The 24,655-nt window shown below is 47.0% G+C and overlaps 1 protein-coding gene across 1 annotated transcript in view; it reads left to right on the top strand.

Annotated features, from left to right (window-relative positions):
* Nucleotides 1–23,950, top strand: part of XPO7 (exportin 7) — a 72,028-nt gene extending 48,078 nt beyond the window's left edge. The window contains exons 18-28 of the mRNA XM_058820116.1: nucleotides 101–209; nucleotides 2,965–3,071; nucleotides 5,386–5,474; nucleotides 7,157–7,264; nucleotides 8,799–8,881; nucleotides 13,125–13,339; nucleotides 15,344–15,482; nucleotides 18,189–18,349; nucleotides 19,819–19,917; nucleotides 20,792–20,919; nucleotides 23,653–23,950. Of these exons, the coding sequence (XP_058676099.1) occupies nucleotides 101–209; nucleotides 2,965–3,071; nucleotides 5,386–5,474; nucleotides 7,157–7,264; nucleotides 8,799–8,881; nucleotides 13,125–13,339; nucleotides 15,344–15,482; nucleotides 18,189–18,349; nucleotides 19,819–19,917; nucleotides 20,792–20,919; nucleotides 23,653–23,746 (1,332 nt within the window). The 3' untranslated portion in view covers nucleotides 23,747–23,950. The remainder of the gene's footprint in view (nucleotides 1–100; nucleotides 210–2,964; nucleotides 3,072–5,385; nucleotides 5,475–7,156; nucleotides 7,265–8,798; nucleotides 8,882–13,124; nucleotides 13,340–15,343; nucleotides 15,483–18,188; nucleotides 18,350–19,818; nucleotides 19,918–20,791; nucleotides 20,920–23,652) is intronic.
* Nucleotides 23,951–24,655: the final 705 nt, after the last annotated feature.

Below are 24,655 nucleotides of genomic sequence, written 5' to 3'. Positions count from 1 at the left end.
GATTCTCCCATTTTTTCTCTGGAAAAATCCCCTTTTCCACGTGGGAATTTTTTCCTGGTGCTCTTCCCTCCTCACCTCATCCCAATTTTTCCTTTTCCAGAGCGAGCACTTTTCCTTCCTGGGCATCAACAACCAGTCCAACCTGACGGACATGCGCTGCCGCACCACGTTCTACACGGCCCTGGGGCGGCTCCTCATGGTGGATTTAGGTATTTTTTTTTATTTTTTCCTGGGAATTCCCACTGAATTCCAGCTTTTGGGAGGTGGATTATGGGATTTAGGGAGGTGGAGATCCACCAGGTTAAAGGGGGGTTGGGGTGGGAAGTGGAAAATCAGGAGTTGGGGTTGGTAAAGGGGAATTACCCCGTAAAAATGAGGGTGAAATTTTCACATCACGCCAAAAGTTGGGGGAAAATTTTCCATCCCAAAACTGGGGATTGAAATCCCAATAGGATTTGGGGTCAGTTTCCCATCCCAACAAGATTTGGGGATAAATTTTCCCTGGATTTCCCATGTTTTTGCAGGGGAGGACAAGCATCAGTAGAAGCAGTTAATGGGGGGTTTTTCCATGATTTCCCATGGATTTCCCATGGATTTTTCCATGGATTTTTCCATATTTCCCATGGATTTTTCCATGTTTGTTTTCCAGGAGTGGATTAGGATCAGCACAAGCAGTTCATGGGGGACTTTCCCATAGATTTTCCATGTTTTCTCCATGTTTTTCCATAGATTTCCCATGTTGTTCCATAATTTTCCCATTTTTTCCCATGTTTTTCCATGTCCTCCAGAGGAGGACAAGGATCAGTACGAGCAGTTCATGAGGGATTTTCCCAGAGATTTTCCCATGTTTTTCCATGGATTTTCCCATGTTTTCTCCATGATTTTTCCAGGGGAGGACAAGGATCAGTATGAGGAGTTCATGGGGGATTTCCCATGTTTTTCCATGGATTTTTCCACAGATTTTTCCATGTTTTCCCATGGATTTTTCCATGTTTTCCACGGATTTTTCCATGTTTTCCATGGATTTTTCCATGTTTTCCCATGGATTTTTTCCATGTTTTCCACAGATTTTTCCATGTTTTCCATGGATTTTTCCATGTTTTCCCATGGATTTTTCCATGTTTTCCATGGATTTTTCCATGTTTTCCCATGGATTTTTCCATGTTTTCCACAGATTTTTCCATGTTTTCCATGGATTTTTCCATGTTTTCCATGGATTTTTCCATGTTTTCCCATGGATTTTTCCATGTTTTCCACAGATTTTTCCATGTTTTCCATGGATTTTTCCATGTTTTCCCATGGATTTTTCCATGTTTTCCACAGATTTTTCCATGTTTTCCCATGGATTTTTCCATGTTTTCCATGGATTTTTCCATGTTTTCCCATGGATTTTTCCATGTTTTCCACAGATTTTTCCATGTTTTCCCATGGATTTTTCCATGTTTTCCCATGGATTTTTCCATGTTTTCCATGGATTTTTCCATGTTTTTCCATGGATTTTTCCACAGATTTTTCCCTGTTTTCCATGGATTTTTCCATGTTTTCCCATGGATTTTTCCATGTTTTCCAGGGGAGAACAATGATCAGTACGAGCAGTTCATGGGGGATTTTCCTATTGATTTCCCATGGATTTCTCATGTTTTTCCACATTTGTTTCCACGTTTTCCCATGTTTTTAATGATTTTTGCATGTTCCCCATAGGTTTTTCCATGGAATTTTCCCTGTTTTCCAGGGGAGGATGAGGATCAGTACGAGCAGCTCATGGGGGATTTTTCCATAGATTTTCCAGGAATTTTTCCATGTTTTCCAATAGATTTTTCTATGTATTTTCCCTGTTTTCCAGGAGAGGATGAGGATCAGTACAAGCAGTTAATGGGCGATTTTTCCATAGATTTTCCCATGTTTTTTCCATGTTTTTTCCCTGTTTTCCAGGGGAGGATGAGGATCAGCACGAGCAGTTCATGAGTGATTTTTCCATGTTTTTTCCATGATTTTTCCAGGATTTTTCCATGATTTTTCCATGATTTTTCCCTGTTTTCCAGGAGAAGATGAGGATTAGTACGAGCAGTTCATGGGGGATGTTCCCATTGATTTCCATGGATTTTCCATATTTTTCAATGCTTTTCCCATGGATTTTCCCATTATTTTCCCATTTTTCCAGGGGAGGATGAGGATCAGTACGAACAGTTCATGAGTGATTTTCCCATGGATTTCCCATGGATTTCCCATGGATTTTTCCCTGTTTTCCAGGAGAGGATGAGGATCAGTACAAGCAGTTAATGGGCGATTTTTCCATAGATTTTCCCATGTTTTTTCCATGTTTTTTCCATGATTTTTCCCTGTTTTCCAGGGGAGGATGAGGATCAGTACGAGCAGTTAATGGGCGATTTTTCCAAGTTTTTCCCATGTTTTTTCCATGTTTTTTCCCTGTTTTCCAGGAGAGGATGAGGATCAGTACAAGCAGTTCATGGGGGATTTTCCCATGTTTTTTTCATGTTTTTTCCATGTTTTTTCCATGTTTTTTCCCTGTTTTCCAGGAGAGGATGAGGATCAGTACAAGCAGTTCATGGGGGATTTTCCCATGTTTTTTTCATGTTTTTTCCATGTTTTTTCCCTGTTTTCCAGGAGAAGATGAGGATCAGCACGAGCAGTTCATGGGGGATTTTCCCATGTTTTCCCATGTTTTTTCCATGTTTTTTCCCTGTTTTCCAGGGGAGGATGAGGATCAGTACGAGCAGTTAATGGGCGATTTTTCCATGTTTTTCCCATGTTTTTCCCTGTTTTCCAGGGGAGGACGAGGATCAGTCTGAGCAGTTCATGGGGGATTTTCCCATGTTTTTTCCATGTTTTTTCCATGTTTTTTCCCTGTTTTCCAGGAGAAGATGAGGATCAGCACGAGCAGTTCATGAGGGATTTTCCCATGTTTTTTCCATGTTTTTTCCATGTTTTTTCCCTGTTTTCCAGGGGAGGATGAGGATCAGTATGAGCAGTTCATGCTGCCCCTCACCGCTGCCTTCGAGACCGTGGCTCAGATGTTCAGCACCAACTCCTTCAACGAGCAGGAGGCCAAGGTCAGCCAGGCCCAATTCCCATTTTCCTGCTTTTTCTGGGATCTTTTCCATGGGATTTGGGGTTTTGGGGCGGGCAGGGGGAGCAGGGAGCTGTGCCCAGCTCTGGGAGAAAAACTGGAATGGTGGGAGCTGGCCAGGAGGGAATCGGGATCAGTTTAATGGGAATTTGGGTTCCTGAATCCCTTGGGATCAGTTTAGTGGGAACTGGGGGTCCTGAATCTCTTGGCATCAGTTTAGTGGGAATTGGGGTCAGTTTAATGGGAATTGGGGCTGCCTGAATCCCTTGGCATCAGTTTAGTGGGAATTGGGGTCAGTTTGATGGGAAATGGGGGTGCCTGAATCCCTTAGGATGGGTCCAGAGGGAATTGGGATCACTTTAACGGGAATTGGGATGCCTGAATCCCTTGGGATCAGTTTAATGGGAATTGGGGAACCTGAATCCCTTGGGATCAGTTGAGAGGGAATTGAGATCAGTTTGATGGGAAATGGGGGTGCCTGAATCCCTTGGGATCAGTTCAGTAGAAACTGGGGGTGCCTGAATCCCTTTGATTTGGTCCAGAGGGAATTGGGATCAGTTCAATGGGAATTTGGGTTCCCGAATCCCTTGGGATCAGTTTAGTGGGAATTGGGGGTGCCTGAGTCCTTTAGGATCAGTTGAATGGGAATTGGGATCAGTTTGATAGGAATTGGGGATTCCTTAATCCCTTGGGATTGGTCCAGAGGGAATTGGGGTCAGTTTAATGGGAATTGGGGCTGCCTGAATCCCTTGGCATCAGTTTAGTGGGAATTGGGGTCAGTTTGATGGGAAATGGGGGTGCCTGAATCCCTTGGGATGGGTCCAGAAGGAATTGGGGTCACTTTAACGGGAATTGGGGCTGCCTGAATCCCTTGGGATCAGTTTAATGGGAATTGGGGAACCTGAATCCCTTGGCATCAGTTCAGAGGGAATTGGGATCAGTTTGATGGGAAATGGGGGTGCTTGAATCCCTTGGGATGGGTCCAGAGGGAATTGGGGTCACTTTAATGGGAATTGGGGGTGCCTGAATCCTTTGGGATCAGTCCAGAAGGAATTGGGATCAGTTTAATGGGAATTCGGGTTCCTGAATCCCTTGGGATCAGTTTAGTGGGAATTGGGGGTGCCTGAGTCCTTTAGGATCAGTTGAATGGGAATTGGGATCAGTTTGATAGGAATTGGGGATTCCTTAATCCCTTGGGATTGGTCCAGAGGGAATTGGGGTCAGTTTAATGGGAATTGGGGCTGCCTGAATCCCTTGGCATCAGTTTAGTGGGAATTGGGGTCAGTTTGATGGGAAATGGGGGTGCCTGAATCCCTTGGGATGGGTCCAGAAGGAATTGGGGTCACTTTAACGGGAATTGGGGCTGCCTGAATCCCTTGGGATCAGTTTAATGGGAATTGGGGAACCTGAATCCCTTGGCATCAGTTCAGAGGGAATTGGGATCAGTTTGATGGGAAATGGGGGTGCTTGAATCCCTTGGGATGGGTCCAGAGGGAATTGGGGTCACTTTAATGGGAATTGGGGGTGCCTGAATCCTTTGGGATCAGTCCAGAAGGAATTGGGATCAGTTTAATGGGAATTCGGGTTCCTGAATCCCTTGGGATCAGTTTAGTGGGAATTGGGGGTGCCTGAGTCCTTTAGGATCAGTTGAATGGGAATTGGGATCAGTTTGATAGAAATTGGGGATTCCTTAATCCCTTGGGATTGGTCCAGAGGGAATTGGGGGTTCCTGAACCTCTTGGCATCAGTTTAGTGGGAATTGGGGTCAGTTTGATGGGAAATGGGGGTGCCTGAATCCCTTGGGATGGGTCCAGAGGGAATTGGGATCACTTTAACGGGAATTGGGATGCCTGAATCCTTTGGGATCAGTCCAGAAGGAATTGGGATCAGTTTAATGGGAATTGGGGAACCTGAATCCCTTGGCATCAGTTTAGTGGGAATTGGGATCAGTTTGATGGGAAATGGGTTTTGCCTGAATCCATTGGGATGGGTCCAGAAGGAATTGGGATCACTTTAATGGGAATTGGGATGCCTGAATCCCTTGGGATCAGTTTAGTGGAAACTGGGGGTGCCTGAATCCCTTTGATTTGGTCCAGAGGGAATTGGGATCAATTTAATGGGAATTGGGCTTCCTGAATCCCTTGGGATCAGTTTAGTGGAAATTGGGGGTGCCTGAATTTTACTCTTTTTTATTGTTCTATTTTATTCCATTCTTTCTTATATTTTCATTATATTTATTATATTTTTGCTATTTTATTTTTATTTTATTTTATTTCATTTCATTCCGTCCCGCTCAGCGCACGCTGGTGGGGTTGGTGCGGGACCTGCGGGGCATCGCCTTCGCCTTCAATGCCAAGACCAGCTTCATGATGCTCTTCGAGTGGATGTATCCTCATCCCAAACCCTGATCCTGATCCCAATGCTGATCCTGATCCCAAACCCTGATCCTGATCCCAATCCTGATCCTGATCCCAAACCCTGATCCCGATCCCAATCCTGATCCCAATCCTGATCCCAATCCTGATCCCGATCCTGATCCCAAACCCTGATCCTGATCCCAAACCTGATCCCAAATCCTGATCCTGATCCCGATCCTGATCCTGATCCTGATCCTGTTCCTGATCCTGATCCCAATCCTGATCCTGATCCCAAATCCTGATCCTGATCCCAAATCCTGATCCTGATCTCGATCCTGATCCCAATCCTGATCCTGATCCCAATCCTGATCCTGATCCCAGATCCTGATCCTGATCCCAAATCCTGATTCCTATTCTGATCCCTGATCCTGATCCCTGTCCCGGTCCCAGTCCTGGTCTCAAATCCTGATCCTGATCCCTGTCCTGGTCTCGATCCTGATCAAGATCCCAAATCCTGATTCCAATTCTGATTCCAAATCCTGATCCTAAATACTGATCCTGATCCCAAATTCTGATCCAAATCCTGATCCCGATCCTGATTCCGATTCTGATCCTGATCCCAAACACTGATCCTGATCCCAAATCCCAATCCCAGTCATGATCCCATCCCAAATCCTGATTCCGATTCTGATCCCAATCCCAAACCCGGATCCTATCCCAAATCCCGATTCCAGTCGTGATCCCATCTCAAATCCCCAATCCTGATTCTGATTCTGATCCCAAATCCTGATCCCAGTCCTGATCCTGATCCCAAATCCCCATCCCAAATCCTGATTCTGATTCTGATCCCAATCCTGATCCCAAATCCTGATTCCTATTCTGATCCCTGATCCTGATCCTGATCCCGATCTTGATCCCATCCCAAATCCTGATCCCAAACCCTGATCCTGATTCCAGACCCTGATCCTGATCCCAGTCCTGGTCCCAGTCCTGGTCCCAAATCCTGATCCTGATACAAATCCTGATCACAAATCCTGATCCCATCCCAAATGCTGAATCCTAATCCCAAATCCTGATCCCAGTCCTGATTCCATCCCAAATTCTGATCTCAAATCCTGATCCCAAATCCTGATCCTGATCCTGATCCTGTTCCCAAATCCTGATCCCAATCCTGATCCCATCCCAAATCCCAGTCCTGATCCCATCCCAAATCCTGATCCCAATCCTGATCCTGATCCCAAATCCTGATCCCAATCCTGATCCCATCCCAAATCCGGATCCCAATCATGATCCCATCCTCAATCCTGATCCTAAATCCTGATCCCATCCCAAATCCTGATCCCAATCCTGATCCTCATCCCAAGTCCTGATCCCAATACTGATCCCATCCCAAATCCCAATCCTGATCCCATCCTCAATCCTGATGCTAAATCCTGATCCCAAATCCTGATCCTAATCCCATCCCAAATCCTGATCCCAGTTCTGATCCTGATCCCAAATCCTGATCCCAAATCCTGATCCCAGAATCCCAGGAACTCTTTGTAAATCCCATTTCCTGCGATCCCACACCGATGATTTTTCCCAGTATAGAACCCACCAACAACAGCCCCAGAAACCCCAAATTTCATCCTCGTGTGCCCCTGCCCCCCTCCCTGCCCCATTCCCGTGGGATTTCTGCCCTGGCAAAGCGGGAATTCCTTAATTGCCCCAGTTACCCCTCGTACATGCCCATCCTGCAGAGAGCCATCGAGCTCTGGTACCACGACCCCGCCTGCACCACGCCCGTGCTCAAACTCATGGCTGAGCTGGTCCACAACAGGTAGGAGTTCCCAAAAATCCAGGATTCCATGGAATTCTGAGCCTTGGGTTGGGTTATTTCATCCCTCTCTGTGTGGTTGTTGCCCCCCCCCAAATCCCCATTTTTTCCCCATTTCCCCCCCCCCCCCATTTTCCCCTCAAATTCCCATTTATAACAGCTCAAACTCATGGCTGAGCTGGTCCACAACAGGTAGGAGTTCCCAAAATTCCAGGATTCCCTGGAATTCTTGGGAGGGGTTATTTCATCCCTCCCCATGGGGTTGTTGCCCCCAAACCCTAAATCCCCATTTTTTTCCCCATTTCCCCCCCATTAAATCCCCATTTTTGCCCCATTTTCCCGCCTAAATTCCCATTTATATCAGGTAGGAGATTCCCAAAAATCCAGGATTCCATGGAATTCTGAGCCTTGGGAGGGGTTATTTCATCCCTCCCCGTGGGGTTGTTGCCCCCAAACCCCTCTTTTTTATCCCCTAAATCCCCATTTTTTTTCCCCATTTCCCCCCCATTAAATCCCCATTTTTGCCCCATTTTCCCGCCTAAATTCCCATTTATATCAGGTAGGAGATTCCCAAAAATCCAGGATTCCATGGAATTCTGAGCCTTGGGAGGAGTTATTTCATCCCTCTCTGTGTGGTTGTTGCCCCCCCCAAATCCCCATTTTTTCCCCATTTCCCCCCCATCAAATCCCCATTTCCCCCCCCATTTTCCCCTCAAATTCCCATTTATAACAGCTCAAACTCATGGCTGAGCTGGTCCACAACAGGTAGGAGTTCCCAAAAATCCAGGATTCCCTGGAATTCTTGGGAGGGGTTATTTCATCCCTCCCTGTGGAGTTGTTGCCCCCAAAACTCCTCATGTTTTTCCCCAAATCCCCAATTTTCCACCATCAAATCCCTTTTTTTCCCCCCATTTCCCCCCCAAATCCCATTTTTTTTCCCCAAAGCCCATTTTTCCTCCCAAACCCCGTTTATAACAGGTAGGAAGTTCCCAAAAATTTGGGATTTCGTTGAATTCTGCACTTTAGAAGGGGTTTAAAACATGTTTAAATACCTGGGGGATCCAACCTTTCCTTGGACACTCCAGGGGCAGCCTGGACTCCTTTGGAAATTTCATCCCAGCCAGGAATTCCTTCCGAAAATCCCATCAAATTTCCCCTTTCCCAGTTTAAACCCGTTCCCTGTGTCCTGTCCCTCCATCCCTTATCCCAAATCCTCTCCAGCTCTCCTGGAGCCCCTTTAGGCTCCGGAAAGGGCTCCAAGATTTCCTTGCATCCTTCCCTTTTCCCACCTTTCCTTGGACACTCCCACGGCTATTTGGGAATTCCATCCCACCCCTCCTCACCCTCCCAGCCAGGAATTCCTTCCCAAAATCCCATCAAATTTCCCCTTTCCCAATTTAAATCCATTCCCTGTGTCCTGTCCCTCCATCCCTTATCCCAAATCCCTCTGCAGCTCTCCCGGAGCTCCTTCAGGCCCTGGAATGTTCTGGAAGCTCTCCCTGGGGTTTCCTCTGAGCATTCCCTGCTTTTCCTGCAGGTCCCAGCGGCTGCAGTTCGATGTCTCCTCTCCCAACGGGATCCTGCTGTTCCGGGAGACCAGCAAGATGATCACCACCTACGGTGAGGGGTCCTGGAGCTGCCTGGGTGCACCCCTGGAAAAATCCCGGATAAATTCCGGATTTGTACTGGGTTCATCCTGGAAAAATGTTGGAAAGGTTCTGGGTTCATCCTGGAAACATCCTGAAAAAATCCTGGATTTGTCCATGGAAACATCCTGGATTCATCCATGGATAAATCCTGGTTTCATCCTAGAAAAATCCTGGGTTCATCTTGAAAACATCCTGGATTCATCCATGGATAAATCCTGGATTCATCCATGGATAAATCCTGGATTCATCGTGGAAAAATCCTGGATTCGTCCTGAAAACATCCTGGAAAAATCCTGGATTCATCCGTGGATAAATCCTGGTTTCATCCTGAAAAAATCCTGGATTTGTCCATGGAAACATCCTGGATTCATACATGGATAAATTCTGGTTTCATCCTGGATTAATCTATGGATAAATCCTGGATTCATACTGGGTTCATCCTGGAAACATCCATGGAAAAATCCTGGGTTCATCCTGGAAACATCCTGAAAAAATCCTGGATTCATCCATGGAAACGTTCAGAAAGCATCCTGGAAAAATCATGGATTCATCCATGGATAAATCCTGGATTCATACTGGGTTCATCCATGGATAAATCCTGGATTCATACTGGGTTCATCCATGGATTCATCCTGGAAAAATCCTGGATTTGTCCATAGAAACATCGTGGATTCATCCATGGATAAATCCTGGTTTCATCCTAGAAAAATCCTGGGTTCATCTTGAAAACATCCTGGAAAAATCCATGGATAAATCCTGGAAACATCCTGGATTCATCCATGGAAAAATCCTGGATTCGTCCTGAAAACATCCTGGAAAAACCCTGGGTTCATCCTGGAAAAATCTTGGAAACATTCTGGGTTCATCCTGGAAACATCCTGAAAAAATCCTGGATTTGTCCATGGAAACATCCTGGATTCATACATGGATAAATTCTGGTTTCATCCCGGATTAATCTATGGATAAATCCTGGATTCATACTGGGTTCATCCTGGAAACATCCATGGAAAAATCCTGGGTTCATCCTGGAAACATCCTGGTTTTATCTTGGAAAATCCTGGGTTCATCCTGGAAACATCCTGAAAAAATCTTGGATTCATCCATGGAAACGTTCAGAAAGCATCCTGGAAAAATCATGGATTCATCCATGGATAAATCCTGGATTCATACTGGGTTCATCCTTGGATAAATCCTGGATTCATACTGGGTCCATCCATGGATTCATCCTGGAAAAATCCTGGATTTGTCCATGGAAACATCCTGGATTCATCCATGGATAAATCCTGGTTTCATCCTAGAAAAATCCTGGGTTCATCTTGAAAACATCCTGGAAAAATCCATGGATAAATCCTGGAAACATCCTGGATTCATCCATGGATATATCCTGGATTCATCGTGGAAAAATCCTGGATTCGTCCTGAAAACATCCTGGAAAAATCCTGGATTCATCCGTGGATAAATCCTGGTTTCATCCTGGAAAAATCCTGGATTCATCCTGGAAAAATTTTGGGTTCATCCTGGAAGCATCCTGGAAAAACCATGGATTCACCCGTGGAAACATCCTGGATTCATTCTGGAAAAAATCCTGGATTCATCCATGGAAACATCCTGGATTCATCCAGGAAAAATCCTGGATTCATCCATGGATAAATCCTGGATTCATGCTGGGTTCATCCATGGATTCATCCTAGGTTCATCCTGGAAAAATCATGGATTCATTCCTGGATTCATCCTGGAAACATTCTGGAAAAATCATGGATGCATCCATGGAAATATCCTGGATTTATCCTGGATTAATCCATGGATAAATCCTGGAAACGTGCTGGATTCATCCATGAAAAAATTTTGGTTTCATCCTGGAAAAATCCTGGGTTCATCCTGAAAACATCCTGAAAAAATCCTGGATTTATCCATGGATGAATCCTGGAGTCATACTAGGTCCATCCATGGGTAAATCCTGGATTCATCCATGGAAACATCCTGGGTTCATGCTGAAAAAATCCTGGATTTACCCATGGATTCATCCTGAAAGCATCTTGGAAAAATCATGGATTCATCCATGGAAACATCCTGGGTTCATGCTGAAAAAATCCTGGATTAATCCATGGATAAATCCTGGGTTTATCCTGGAAAAGTCCATGGATTCATCCATGGAAACATCCTGGTTTCATCCTCAAAAAATCCTGGGTTCACCCTGAAAACATCCTGAAAAAGTCCTGGATTTATCCATGGATTCGTCCAGGAAACATCCTAGGTTCATCCTGGAAAAATCATGGATTCATCCATGGATTCATCCATGCATAAATCCTGGTTTCATCCTGGAATATTTCTGGATTAATCCATGGATAAATCCTGGACACATCCTGGATGATAGAATGGTTTGGGTTGGAAAGGAACCATGTAAATAATTCCCAGATTTCAGGTTGGAATGGATTTGCAATCCCATCCCAATTCCCAGATTTTGGCTTGGAATGGATTTGGAATCCCATTCAGTTTGGAATTCATGGAATCATGAAATGGTTTGGGTTGGAAAGACCTTAAATCCCTGCCGGTGAGAGCTGGAAAGGAACCACGTAAATAATTCCCAGATTTCGGGTCGGAATGGATTTGAAATCCCATCCAGTCTGGAATTTATGGGATCATTTAATAGTTTGAGTTGGAATGGATTTGGAATCCCATCCCAGTTCCCAGATTTGGAGTGGATTTGGAACGCCAGGGTGGGATGGGAATGGTGATCCTGAGCCAGAATTCCCACAAGGAATTGCATCCTGACAAGGTGCCCAAGGACCAGGTGTAGGCGCTGAAGCTGAAGGGAATGGGATGGATTGGGTTGGAATGGATTTGGAATCCCATCCCAGTTCCCAGATTTTGGCTGGGAATGGATTTTAAATGCCATCCCAATTCCCCAGTTTCAGGTTGGAGTGGATTTGGAATCCCATCCAGTTTGAAATACCCAGATTTTAGCTTGGAATGGATTTGAAATCCTATCCAGTTTGGAATTCAAGGGATCATGGAATGGATGGGGTTGGAATGGATTTGAAATCCCATCCCAATTCCAAGATTTTGACTTGGAATTTAAATGCTATCCCTGTTCCCCAGTTTCGTGTTGGAGTGGATTTAAATCTCATCCAGTTTGGAATTCATGGAATTGTGGAATTGTTTGGGCTGGAATGGATTTGGAATCCCATCCCAATTCCCAGATTTTGGGCTGGAATGGATTTGGAATCCCATCCCAATTCCCAGATTTTGGGTTGGAATGGATTTGGAATCCCATCCAGTTTGTAATTCATGAGATCATGTAATAGTTTGAGTTGGAATGGATTTGGAATCCCATCCCAATTCCCCAGTTTCGGATTGGAGGGGATTCCAAATCCACTCCAATCTGAATCTGGGGAATTGTGATGGGATTCCAAATCCATTCCAAGGGATTTGAATTGTTTGGAATTCAAGGGGTCATGGAACAGATTGGGATGGAATGGCTTTGGAGCCCCGGGGCGGGATGGGAGTGGTGATCCCGAGCCAGAATTCCCGCAGGGAATCGCATCCTGACGCTGGGCGAGGTGCCCAAGGACCAGGTGTAGGCACTGAAGCTGAAGGGAATGGAATGGATTGGGTTGGAATGGATTTGGAATCCCATCCCAGTTCCCAGATTTTGGCTTGGAATGGATTTGGAATCCCATCCCAGTTCCCCAGTTTCGGATTGGAGGGGATTCCAAATCCACTCCAATCTGAAACTGGGGAATTGCGATGGGATTTCAAATCCATTCCAAGGGCTTTGAATTGTTTGGAATTTGTGGCATCATGGAATGATTTGGGTTGGGATGTCTTTGGAGCCCCGGGGCGGGATGGGAGAGGTGATCCCGAGCCGGAATTCCCACAGGGAATCGCATCCTGACGCTGGGCGAGGTGCCCAAGGACCAGGTGTACGCGCTGAAGCTGAAGGGAATGGAATGGATTTGAAATCCCAACCAGTTTGGAATTTGTGGGATCGTGGAATGGTTGGGGTTGGAATGGATTTGAAATCCCATCCCAATTCCCAGATTTTGGCTTGGAATGGATTTGAAATCCCATCCAGTTTGGAATTCATGGGATCATGGAATGGATTGGGTTGGAATGGATTTGAAATCCCATCCAGTTTGGATGGAATGGGTTGGGATGTCTTTGGAGCCCCGGGGCGGGATGGGAGTGGTGATCCCGAGCCGGAATTCCCGCAGGGAATCGCATCCTGACGCTGGGCGAGGTGCCCAAGGACCAGGTGTACGCGCTGAAGCTGAAGGGAATCTCCATCTGCTTCTCCATGCTGAAGGCGGCGCTCAGCGGCAGCTACGTCAACTTCGGCGTCTTCCGGCTCTACGGCGACGACGCGCTGGACAACGCGCTGCAGACCTTCATCAAGCTGCTGCTCTCCATCCCCCACAGCGACCTGCTGGTGAGGCTGCCCGGAATTCCACCCTGGGAATTGTAATTCCAGCCCGGGAATCCCAGTTTCATTCCTGGGAATCCCGGTTCCGTCCCCAGAATTCCAATTCCATCCTGGGAATCCCAGTTCTGTCCTGGGAATCCCAGTTCTTTCCTGGGAATTCCAGTTCTGTCCTGGGAATTCCAGGTGCATCCTGGCAATCACAGTTCCATCCTGGGAATTGCATTTCCATCCTGGGAATTCCAGTTTCATCCCTGGGAATCCCAATTCCATCCTGGGAATTTCAGTTCCGTCCTGGAAATTCCAATTCCATCCCCGGAATTCCAGTTCCATCCTGAGAATTTCAGTTCCATCCTGGGAATTGCAATTCTGTCCTGGGAATCCCAATTCCATCCTGGCAATTCCAACTCTGTCCTGGGAATTCCAGTTCTATCCCTGGGAGTTCCAATTCCATCCCTGGGAATCCCAATTCCATCCTGGGAATCCCAGTTCCATCCTTGGGAATCCCAACTCCATCCTGGGAATCCTGATTCCATCCCCAGAATTCCAGTTCCATCCTGGGAATTCCAGTTTCATCCTGGGTATTCCAGTTCCCTCCCTGGGAATTCCATTTTCATCCCTGGGAATCCCAGTTCCATCCTGGGTATTCCAATCCCATCCCTGGGAATTCCAGTTCCATCCTGGGAATTCCAATGCCATCCTGGGAATTCCATTTTCATCCTGGGAATCCCAATTCAATCCTGGGAATCCCAATTCCATCCTGGGAATTCCAGTTCCATCCCTGGGAATTCCATTTCCATCCCCAAAATTCCAATTCCATCCTGGAAATCCCAGTTCTGTCCTGGGAACTCCAGTTCCTTCCTGGGAATTGCATCTCTATCCTGGGAATCCCAACTCCATCCTGGGAATTCCAGTTTCATTCCTAGGAATTCCAGTTCCGTCCTGGGAATTGCAGTTCCATCCTGGGAATCCCAGTTCCATCCTGGATATTCCAGTTCCCTCCCTGGGAATTCCATTTTCACCCCTGGGAATTCTGATTCCATCCTGGGAATCCCAATTCCATCCCCAGAATTCCAGTTCCTCCCTGGGAATCCCAGTTCCATCCTGGGAATCCCAATTCCATCCTGGGAATTCCAGTTCCATCCCCAGGAATTCTAATTCCATCCCAGGAGAAGCTGGAGGAGAGGAAGGAGGGATGAAGGGCTTGGGGCAGGGACAGGAATGGGCAGCAGGCTCTGGGTGAAGCACAGGAAGAATTCCCAGATTTTGGGTGGGAAGTGGTTTGAAATCCCATCACAATTCCCAGATTTTGGTTGGGAAATCCCATCCCAATTCCCAGACTTTGGGTGGGAAATCACATCACAATTCCCAGATTTAGGGTGGGAAATCCCATCACAATTCCCAAATTCTAGGTGGGAATGGGTTTTAAATCCTATCCCAATTTCCAAATTTTGGGTGGGAATGGATTTGAAATTCCATCCCAATTCACAGATTTTGGGTGGGAATGGATTTGAAATCCCATCCCAAATTTTGGGTGGGAAGGGGTTTTAAATCCCATCCAGTTTGGAATTCATGGGATCACAGAATGCTTTGGGTTGGAAAGGAACCACGTAAATAATTCCCAAATTTTGGGTGGGAATGGATTTGAAATCCCATCCCAATTCCCAGGTTTTCCCTGGGAAGATAAAAAGTAGGGAAAGTGATTGGATAACATGGGAATGGGAGAGAAAGAAAATGGGAAATGCTGGAATGGGAGAGAAGGGAAATGGGAAATGTTGGGAAGGAAGAGAAGGAAAATGGGAAATGTTGGAATGAGAAGGAAAATAGGAAATGTTGGGAATGAAGAGAAGGAAAATGGGAAATCTCTTGGAATACAAATTTTCTGGGATGGAGGATCCTTGCTCAGTTCTCCCAGGAGATCACCAGCACATTCCAGCTGGTTCACGACAGGCTGGATTTGGGAATTTGATGCTTCCAGCAAAACCAAGTGGATTTTTCCTGCTTTTCCTTCAGGATTATCCCAAGCTCAGCCAATCCTACTATTCCCTGCTGGAAGTGCTCACCCAGGACCACATGAACTTCATCGCCAGCCTGGAGCCCCACGTCATCATGTACATCCTGTCCTCCATCTCCGAGGGCCTCACCGCGCTGGGTAACTCCTGCTGCTCCCTCCTGCCTTTCCTGGGATTTGGGGTGGGATTTTTCTGGGATTTATAAATGAATCAGGGCTAAAAACCCCATTTTCCATGTGGGGATTTGAATTTTCCGTGTGGGGATTTGAATTTTCCATGTGGGGATTTGAATTTTCCGTGTGGCGGTTTGAATTTTCCGTGTGAGGATTTGAATTTTCCCTGTGAGGATTTGAATTTTCCATGTGGGGATTTGACTTTTCCGTGTGGCGATTTGACTTTTCCATGTGGCGATTTGAATTTTCCGTGTGGGGATTTGAATTTTCCGTGTGGGGATTTGAATTTTCCGTGTGGGGATTTGAATTTTCCGTGTGGGGATTTGAATTTTCCATGTGGGGATTTGAATTTTCCGTGTGGCGGTTTGAATTTTCCGTGTGAGGATTTGAATTTTCCCTGTGAGGATTTGAATTTTCCATGTGGGGATTTGACTTTTCCGTGTGGCGATTTGACTTTTCCATGTGGCGATTTGAATTTTCCGTGTGGGGATTTGAATTTTCCATGTGGCGGTTTGAATTTTCCGTGTCAGGATTTGAATTTTCCGTGTGAGGATTTGAATTTTCCGTGTGGGGATTTGAATTTTCCGTGTGGGGATTTGAATTTTCCGTGTGGCAGTTTGAATTTTCCATGTGGGGATTTGAATTTTCCGTGTGGGGATTTGAATTTTCCGTGTGGCAGTTTGAATTTTCCATGTGGGGATTTGAATTTTCTGTGTGGGGATTTGACTTTTCCGTGTGGGGATTTGAATTTTCCGTGTGGGGATTTGAATTTTCCGTGTGGGGATTTCCATGTGAGGGTTTGGAATTTGAAGCTGGGATTTGGAGAGTTTGGAGCAGTGGTTCCTTCACTGATCTCACCACAAATTAAAGGTTCTGGGAATTGTTGGAATTTTGGGATGGTTTGGGGTTGGAAAAGATTTCAGTCCAATCCCAGGGACACCTCCCACTATCCTGGATTATCCCAACCTGGCCTTGGATGCTTCCACTTTATTTTCCTCCAAAACCCCTTTTGTTCCCCATTTTTCAATTTTCCCTCCCAACCCCCCATTTTCCCCCCAAACCCTCTTTTTCTTTTCCATCCAAATCCCCTTTTTTCCCCATTTCCCCCATTTTTCTCCATTTTCTCCCGTATTTCCCCCGTGTTTTCCCTATTTTTCCCCCATTTTCCCTTCCCAAACCCCATTATTTTTCCTCCAAATTCCCATTTTTCTCCATTTTCCCCCAAACCCTCTTTTTTTTCCATCCAAATCCCCATTTTCTCCCCCAAATTTTCCCCATTTTTTCTCCATGTTTCCCCATTTTCCCCCTTTTTTCTCCATTCTTTCCTCGTTTTTCCTTCCCAAACCCCCATTATTTTTCCTCCAAATTCCCATTTTTCTCCATTTTCCCCCAAACCCTCTTTTTTTTCCATCCAAATCCCCATTTTCTCCCCCAAATTTTCCCCATTTTTTCTCCATGTTTCCCCATTTTCCCCCTTTTTTCTCCATTCTTTCCTCATTTTTCCTTCCCAAACCCCCATTATTTTTCCTCCAAACCCCCATTTTTCCCCAAAAAATTGCAGGTGTTTTTCCCCCAAACCCTCTTTTTTTCCATCCAAATCTCCATTTTTCCCCTAATTTTCTCCCATTTTTCCTCCATTTTTCCCCATTTTCCCTTCCCAACCACCTATTTTTTCCCCCAAACCAACCCCATATTTTCCCTCATTTTTTTCCCATTTCCCTCCTCTTTTTCCCCCCATCTTCCCCCCTATTTTCCTTTCCCAAACCTCCATTTTTTCCCCCAAACATGCGGTGTTTTCCCCCAAACCCTCTTTTTTTTCTGTCCAAATCCCCCCATTTTCCCCCATTTTTTCCCCTATTTTTCCTCCATTTTTCCCCATTTTCCCTTCCCAACCACCTATTTTTTCCCCCAAACCAACCCCATATTTTCCCTCATTTTTTCCCATTTCCCTCCTCTTTTTCCCCCCATCTTCCCCCCTATTTTCCTTTCCCAAACCTCCATTTTTTCCCCCAAACATGCGGTGTTTTCCCCCAAACCCTCTTTTTTTTCTGTCCAAATCCCCCCATTTTCCCCCATTTTTTCCCCTATTTTTCCTCCATTTTTCCCCATTTTCCCTTCCCAACCACCTATTTTTTCCCCCAAACCAACCCCATATTTTCCCTCATTTTTTTCCCATTTCCCTCCTCTTTTTCCCCCCATCTTCCCCCCTATTTTCCTTTCCCAAACCTCCATTTTTTCCCCAAACTTGCGGGGTTTTCCCCCAAACCCTCTTTTTTTCCTGTCCAAATCCCCCCATTTTCCCCCATTTTCCCCTATTTTTCTCCCATTTTTCCTCCATTTTTCCCCATTTTCCCTTCCCAACCACCTATTTCTTCCCCCAAACCAACCCCATATTTTCCCTCATTTTTTCCCATTTCCCTCCTCTTTTCCCCCCATCTTCCCCCCTATTTTCCTTTCCCAAACCTCCATTTTTTCCCCAAACTTGCGGGGTTTTCCCCCAAACCCTCTTTTTTTCCTGTCCAAATCCCCCCATTTTCCCCCATTTCTCCCCATTTTTTCCCCAATTTTTCCCCATTTTTTCCCCATTTTTTCCCCATTTTTTCCCTTTTTTCCCCATTTTTTCCCCATTTTCCCTTCCCAAAACCTCTCATTTTTCCCCCCTGTCCCCCTCAGACACCATGGTGTGCACGGGCTGCTGCTCCTGCCTGGACCACATCGTCACCTACCTGTTCAAGCAGCTCTCACGCAGCACCAAGAAGAGATCGACGCCGCTGGCGCAGGAGAGCGATCGCTTCCTGCACATCATGCAGCAGCACCCCGAGATGATCCAGCAGGTCAGCCCCAGCACACCTGGGGGGGGGACAAAAAAATACACCTGGGGGGGCAAAAAATACACCTAGGGGGGTAAAAAATGCACCTGGAGGGGTAAAAATGCACCTGAGGGCTCAAAAATTACCTGGCGCGCTCCAAAAACAACTGGAGAGGCCAAAATTCACCTGGGGGGCTCCAAAATGCACCTGAGGGTTCCAAAATACACCTGGGGGCTCCAAAATTCGCCTGGAGATCTCAAAATACACCTGGGGGGCTCCAAAATATACCCATGGGCTCTGAAAAAATGCACCTGGAGAGCTCAGAAAATACCTGGGGGCTCCAAAATATACTTGGGAACCCAGAATACACCTGGGGAATCCAAAATACACCTGGGGGCTCCAGAAACAACTGGAGAGGCCAAAATTCACCTGGGGGGCTCCAAAATGCACCTGGAGAGCCCAAAATATACCTGGGGCTCTGAAAAACACCTGAGGAGGCCAAAAAATAACCTGGGGACACAAAAAAATAACTGGAGACCAAAATTCACCTGAGGGTTCCAGAATGCACCTGGAGGCTCCAGAATTTACCTGGGGGCTGTGAAAAACACCTGAGGAAGCCAAAAAATACCTGGGGGCTATGAAATATACCTGGGGGCTCCAAAATACACCTGGAGAGCCCAGAAATCAACTGGTGCACTCCAAAAACAACTGGAGAGGCCAAAATTCACCTGAGGGGCTCCAAAATACACCTGGGGGGCTCCAAAATACACCTGGAGAGCCCAAAAATCACGTGGTGCACTCCAAAAACAACTGGGGAGCTCCAAAATTCACCTGGGGGGCTCCAAAATACACCTGAGGGTTCCAAAATACACCTGGGGGTTCCAGAATACACCTGGGGGTTCCAAAATATACCTGGAGACTCTGAAAAACATTTGGAGAGCCCAAAAAACAACAGAGGAGCCCCAAAACCCGCTGGAATTTATTGGCTGTCCGTGCTCAAAGCTCCAGAACCTTGAGTCTCCAGGAGAATTCCAGGAGATTCCCAAATCCCAGAGCGAGGAGGGAGCTGGGGTGGGATTTGGGGTGGGATTGGGATCCGTGGGATGGGATGGAATGGGATCCTTGAGATCTTTGGGATCCATGGGATTGGGAACCATGACATCGGTGGGATCCATGGGATAGGATGGGGTCCATGGGATCCACAGGTTCGGGATGGGATCCATGGGATCTGCAGGTTCGGGATGGGATTTGGGATCCATGAGATCCATGGGGTGGGATGGGATCCATGAGATCCGTGGGGTCCGTGAGATCCTTGGAGTCCATGGTATTGGGATGGGATCCATGGGATGGGATGGGATGGGATTCGAGATCCATGAGATCCATGGGGTGGGATGGGATCCATGGGATCTGCAGGATTGGGATGGGATTGGGATCCATGAGATCCATGGGGTGGGATGCAGGGGCTGCCTTTAACCCTTGGCTCCCCGTGCCAGATGCTCTCGACGGTGCTGAACATCATCATCTTCGAGGACTGCCGGAACCAGTGGTCCATGTCCCGGCCCCTGCTCGGCCTCATCCTGCTCAACGAGAAGGTGAGGGATCCATCCCAGCTGGGAAAGGCTGGGATGAGGGAGGAGAACATTCCCAGAAAATCCTTGGAATGATCCCTTGGCCAGGAGAGCTCCTTTGGGATGATCCCATGGCCAGGATGATTCTTGGAATGATCCCATGGCCGGGATGATCCTTGGAATGATCCCGTGGCCAGAAGAGCTCCTTGGAATGATCCTGTGGCCAGGATGATTCTTGGGATGATCCCATGGCCAGGATGGTCCTTGGAATGGTCCCATGGTGGGATGATCCTTGGAGTGATCCCGTGGCCAGGATGGTCCTTGGAATGATCCCGTGGCCAGGAGAGCTCCTTGGAATGGTCTCATGGCCAGGATGATCCTTAGGATGATCCCATGGCCAGGACAGCTCCCAGGAATCATCCCATGGTCAGGATGGTCCTTGGAATTATTCCATGGCCAGGAGAGCTCCTTGGGATGATCCCATGACCAGGAGAGCTCCCAGGAATGATCCTGTGGCCAGGAGAGCTCCTTGGGATCATCCCATGGCCAGGATGGTCCTTGGCATGATCCCATGGCCAGGGTGGTCCTTTGGATGATCCCATGGCCAGGATGATCCTTTGGAATGATCTCATGGCCAGGATGGTCCTTGGCATGATCCCATGGCCAAGGTGGTCCTTGAGATGATCCCATGGCCAGGATGATCCTTAGGATGATCCCATGGCCAGGATGGTCCCTGGAATGATTCCGTGGCCAGGAAAGTTCCTTGGAGCTGATCATTCCACCTCCACCCCTCATACCTTGGGCTGCTCCCTCCTCATCCCCAGCACCCCGAGGGGGCTGTGGCAATCCCAAATCCCGATCCCATGGGAGTTAACCCCTTGCTGTCCTGCCTCCCCAGTACTTCTCGGACCTGCGGAACAGCATCGTGAACAGCCAGCCCCCGGAGAAGCAGCAGGCCATGCACCTGTGCTTCGAGAACCTCATGGAGGGCATCGAGCGCAACCTGCTCACCAAGAACCGCGACAGGTGGGAGCGGGAGCGGGAACGGGAATGGGAACGGGAATGGGAACGGGAAGAGGAACAGGAATGGGAATGGGAACAGGAATGGGAATGGGAACAGGAATGGGAATGGGAACGGGAATGGGAATGGGAATGGGAAGAGGAACAGGAATGGGAATGGGAACAGGAATGGGAATGGGAATAGGAACAGGAATGGGAACGGGAATGGGAACGGGAACAGGAATGGGAATGGGAATGGGAATGGGAACGGGAATGGGAACAGGAATGGGAATGGGAATGGGAACGGGAATTAGAATGGGAACAGGAATGGGAATGGGAACGGCATTCCATGGGATGGGCCGGGGCAGGGCTTGGGCTGGGAGGCAGCCTGAATATCCACAGGTATTTCCCACTGGCCCAGGGGGATCCAACCTGGCCAGGGACACTTCCAGGAATAGAACAGCCACAGCTCCTCTGGGATTTCCATCCCAGCCAGGAATTCCTTCCCCATTATATCCCCATTTCAGTTTGAGACTTCCCATGGGATTCCTTCATGGCTTCATGGTTGGAATGGTTTGGGTGGGAGGGGATCTTAAATGTCCATGGGTATTTCCCACCACACCATCTGCTGTCCCAGGTTGATCCAAACCGGCCAGGGACACTTCCAGGAATAGAACAGACACAGCTTCCCTGGGAATTCCTTCCCGGTATCCCCATTCCAGTTTGAAGCTTCCCATGGGATTCCTTCATTGGGCTTGCAGTTGGAATCATGGAATGGTTTGGGTTGGAAGAGAGTTGAAATATCCATGAGCTGGGACTCATTCTGCTGTCCCAGAGTGCTCCAGCCTGGCCTGGGACACTTCCATGGATCATGGGGCAACCACAGATTTTCCTCTGGGAATTCCGTCCCAGGCAGGAATTCTTTCCCAATAAAATCCCTTCATGGGAAGTGGTGGATCCCCATCCTTGGTGTGGAGACAGCGCCGGGCTCGGAGTTGTGGGGGGAGCTGGTCTGAGATGGACAGTTCATGGGATGGGGAATGGTGGAGTGGGGGAATCATGGAACGATGGAATGGTGGAGTGATGGAGTGATGGAATCATGGAATGATGGAGCCATGGAATGGTGGAATCATGGAGCCATGGAATGGTGGAATCATGAAATGATGGAGTGATGGAATGGTGGAATCATGGAATAGTGGAGTGGTGGAATCATGGAATGTGATGGAATGCTGGAATCATAGAATGCTGGAATGGTGGAGTGGTGGAGTGGTGGAATGATGGAATGGTGGAATGTGATGGAATGCTGGAATCATGGAATGGTGGAGCCATGAACTCATGGAATGACAGAATGCTGGAGTCATGGAACCACGGAGTGGTGGAATCGTGACATGATGGAATGCTGGAATCATGGAATGATGGAGTGATGGAATGATGGAATTATGGAATGATAGAATGCTGGAATGTGATGGAATGCTGGAATCATGGAACACTGGAATGGTGGAATGTGATGGAATGATGGAGCGATGGAGTCATGGAATGATGGAGTGATGGAATGTGGTGGAATCCTGGAATGGTGGAGTGGTGGAATGATGGAATGTGATGGAATGCTGGAATGATGGAACCATGGAATGGTGGAATCGTGAAATGATGGAATGCTGGAATCATGGAATGATGGAGTGATGGAATGGTGGCATGTGATGGAATGCTGGAATCATGGAACGCTGGAATGGTGGAATGATGGAATGCTGGAATGATGGAGCAATGGAATCATGGAATGATAGAACGATGGAGTGATGGAATGGGATGGAATCATGGAATCCTGGAATGACAGAATGGTGGAATGGTGGAGTGGTGGAATGATGGAATCGTGGAATGGTGGAGCTGCGAAATCATGGAATGACGGAATGCTGGAATCACGGAACCATGGAATGGTGGAATCGTGAAATGATGGAGTGATGGAATTATGGAATGATAGAATGCTGGCATGTGATGGAATGCTGGAATCATGGAACACTGGAATGGTGGAATGTGATGTAAAGTGATGGAATGTGATGGAATGATGGAGCGATGGAGTCATGGAATGATGGAGTGATGGAATATGGTGGAATCCTGGAATGGTGGAGTGGTGGAATCATGGAATGTGATGGAATGCTGGAATGACGGAATGGTGGAATGTGATGGAATGTTGGAATGCTGGAATGGTGGAGTGATGGAATGCTGGAATGATGGAGCAATGGAATCATGGAATGATAGAACGATGGAGTGATGGAATGTGATGGAATCATGGAATCCTGGAATGACAGAATGGTGGAATGCTGGAATGGTGGAGTGGTGGAATGATGGAATCGTGGAATGGTGGAGCCGTGAAATCATGGAATGACGGAATGCTGGAATCACGGAACCATGGAATGGTGAAATCGTGAAATGATGGAATGATGGAATTATGGAATGATAGAATGCTGGAATGTGATGGAATGCTGGAATGGTGGAATGATGGAATGCTGGAATGATGGAACAATGGAATCATGGAATGATGGAGTGATGGAAGGTGATGGAATCATGGAATCCTGGAATGACAGAATGGTGGCATGATGGAATGGTGGAACACTGGAATCGCTGGAATGATGGAATGTGATGGAATCCTGGAATCGTGAAATGGTGGAGCGATGGAATGCTGGAATGAGGGAATGGTGGAATCACGGAGCAATGGAATGTGATGGAGTTGTGTCATGCTGGAACCTGCTCTCTCCTGTCCCCCAGGTTCACCCAGAACCTGTCGGCGTTCCGGAGGGAGGTCAACGACTCCATGAAGAACTCGAGCTACGGCGTCAACAGCAACGACATGATGAGCTGACAGCTGCAGAGCCCAGCCCGGCCCGGGGCCGACCCGGGGCCTCCCCCCAGCCCAGGGAGGAGGGAGCAGCAGGTGGAGCTCACCTGGGCAGGCGTTTTCCCGTGGGAAGGGCAGAATCCAGGTGCAGGAATTCCAAGGTGTCTGTGTCTCTCTTTTTCCTTCCCTGGCCGGAATGTGGAACCGGCGGCGCGCCGCTGCGGAAAGCCTGCCTTGTATAAAAGCAAAACAAAAAAAAAAAAAAAAAAAAAAAAAAAAAAACAACAAAACAAAACACAAAAAAAAAAAAAATGTACATTTTTTCATAACATTTTGGAGCAAGGTTTATATTGAGTTTCAGAAAAACGAGATTAAAAAAAAAAAAAAACACGACAAAAAAAAAATGCAAAAAAAAAAAAACACACACACAAAAAAAAAGATGATAAAAAAAATGACAAAATGATAAAAAAAAAAAAAAACAAAGTGTGATTGAAATTTTTACAGAGTCCTGGTGCACCCAGTGCTGGTGTGAGGGTTGTGAATGCGAGTGAGGAAAGCGTGGCCTGAAGCTTTACTGGGCGAGGGGGTGGCTGTGTGAAAGTGCAGAGATCTATTTAGTGAGACGAGCTGTAGAGAGAGAAGCAAAAACTCAAACAACACAAAAAAATAATAAATAAAAAAAAAACACAACAAAAAAAAAAGATTAAAAATAATAATAATAATAATAATAAAAAAAACACCACAAAAAAAAAAAAAAAAAGGCATTGTAAAATTCCAAATGTATATTTTTTCTTATTAAGCCCCCCTCAAAAATCATAAATTTCCCGGTCCCGTCTCGCCCTCGTTCTTGGGAACTCGAAGCCATGACGTGACCCCTCCGTTCGTGCTTGCTCGTGGGTGTCCCTCCTGTCCCCTCTGTAGCAGTAGCCCCTC

The sequence above is a fragment of the Ammospiza caudacuta genome, chromosome 26 (assembly GCF_027887145.1).
Source record: "Ammospiza caudacuta isolate bAmmCau1 chromosome 26, bAmmCau1.pri, whole genome shotgun sequence".
Lineage (NCBI taxonomy): Eukaryota > Metazoa > Chordata > Aves > Passeriformes > Passerellidae > Ammospiza > Ammospiza caudacuta.
This window is presented reverse-complemented; position numbering and strand designations above follow the sequence as displayed.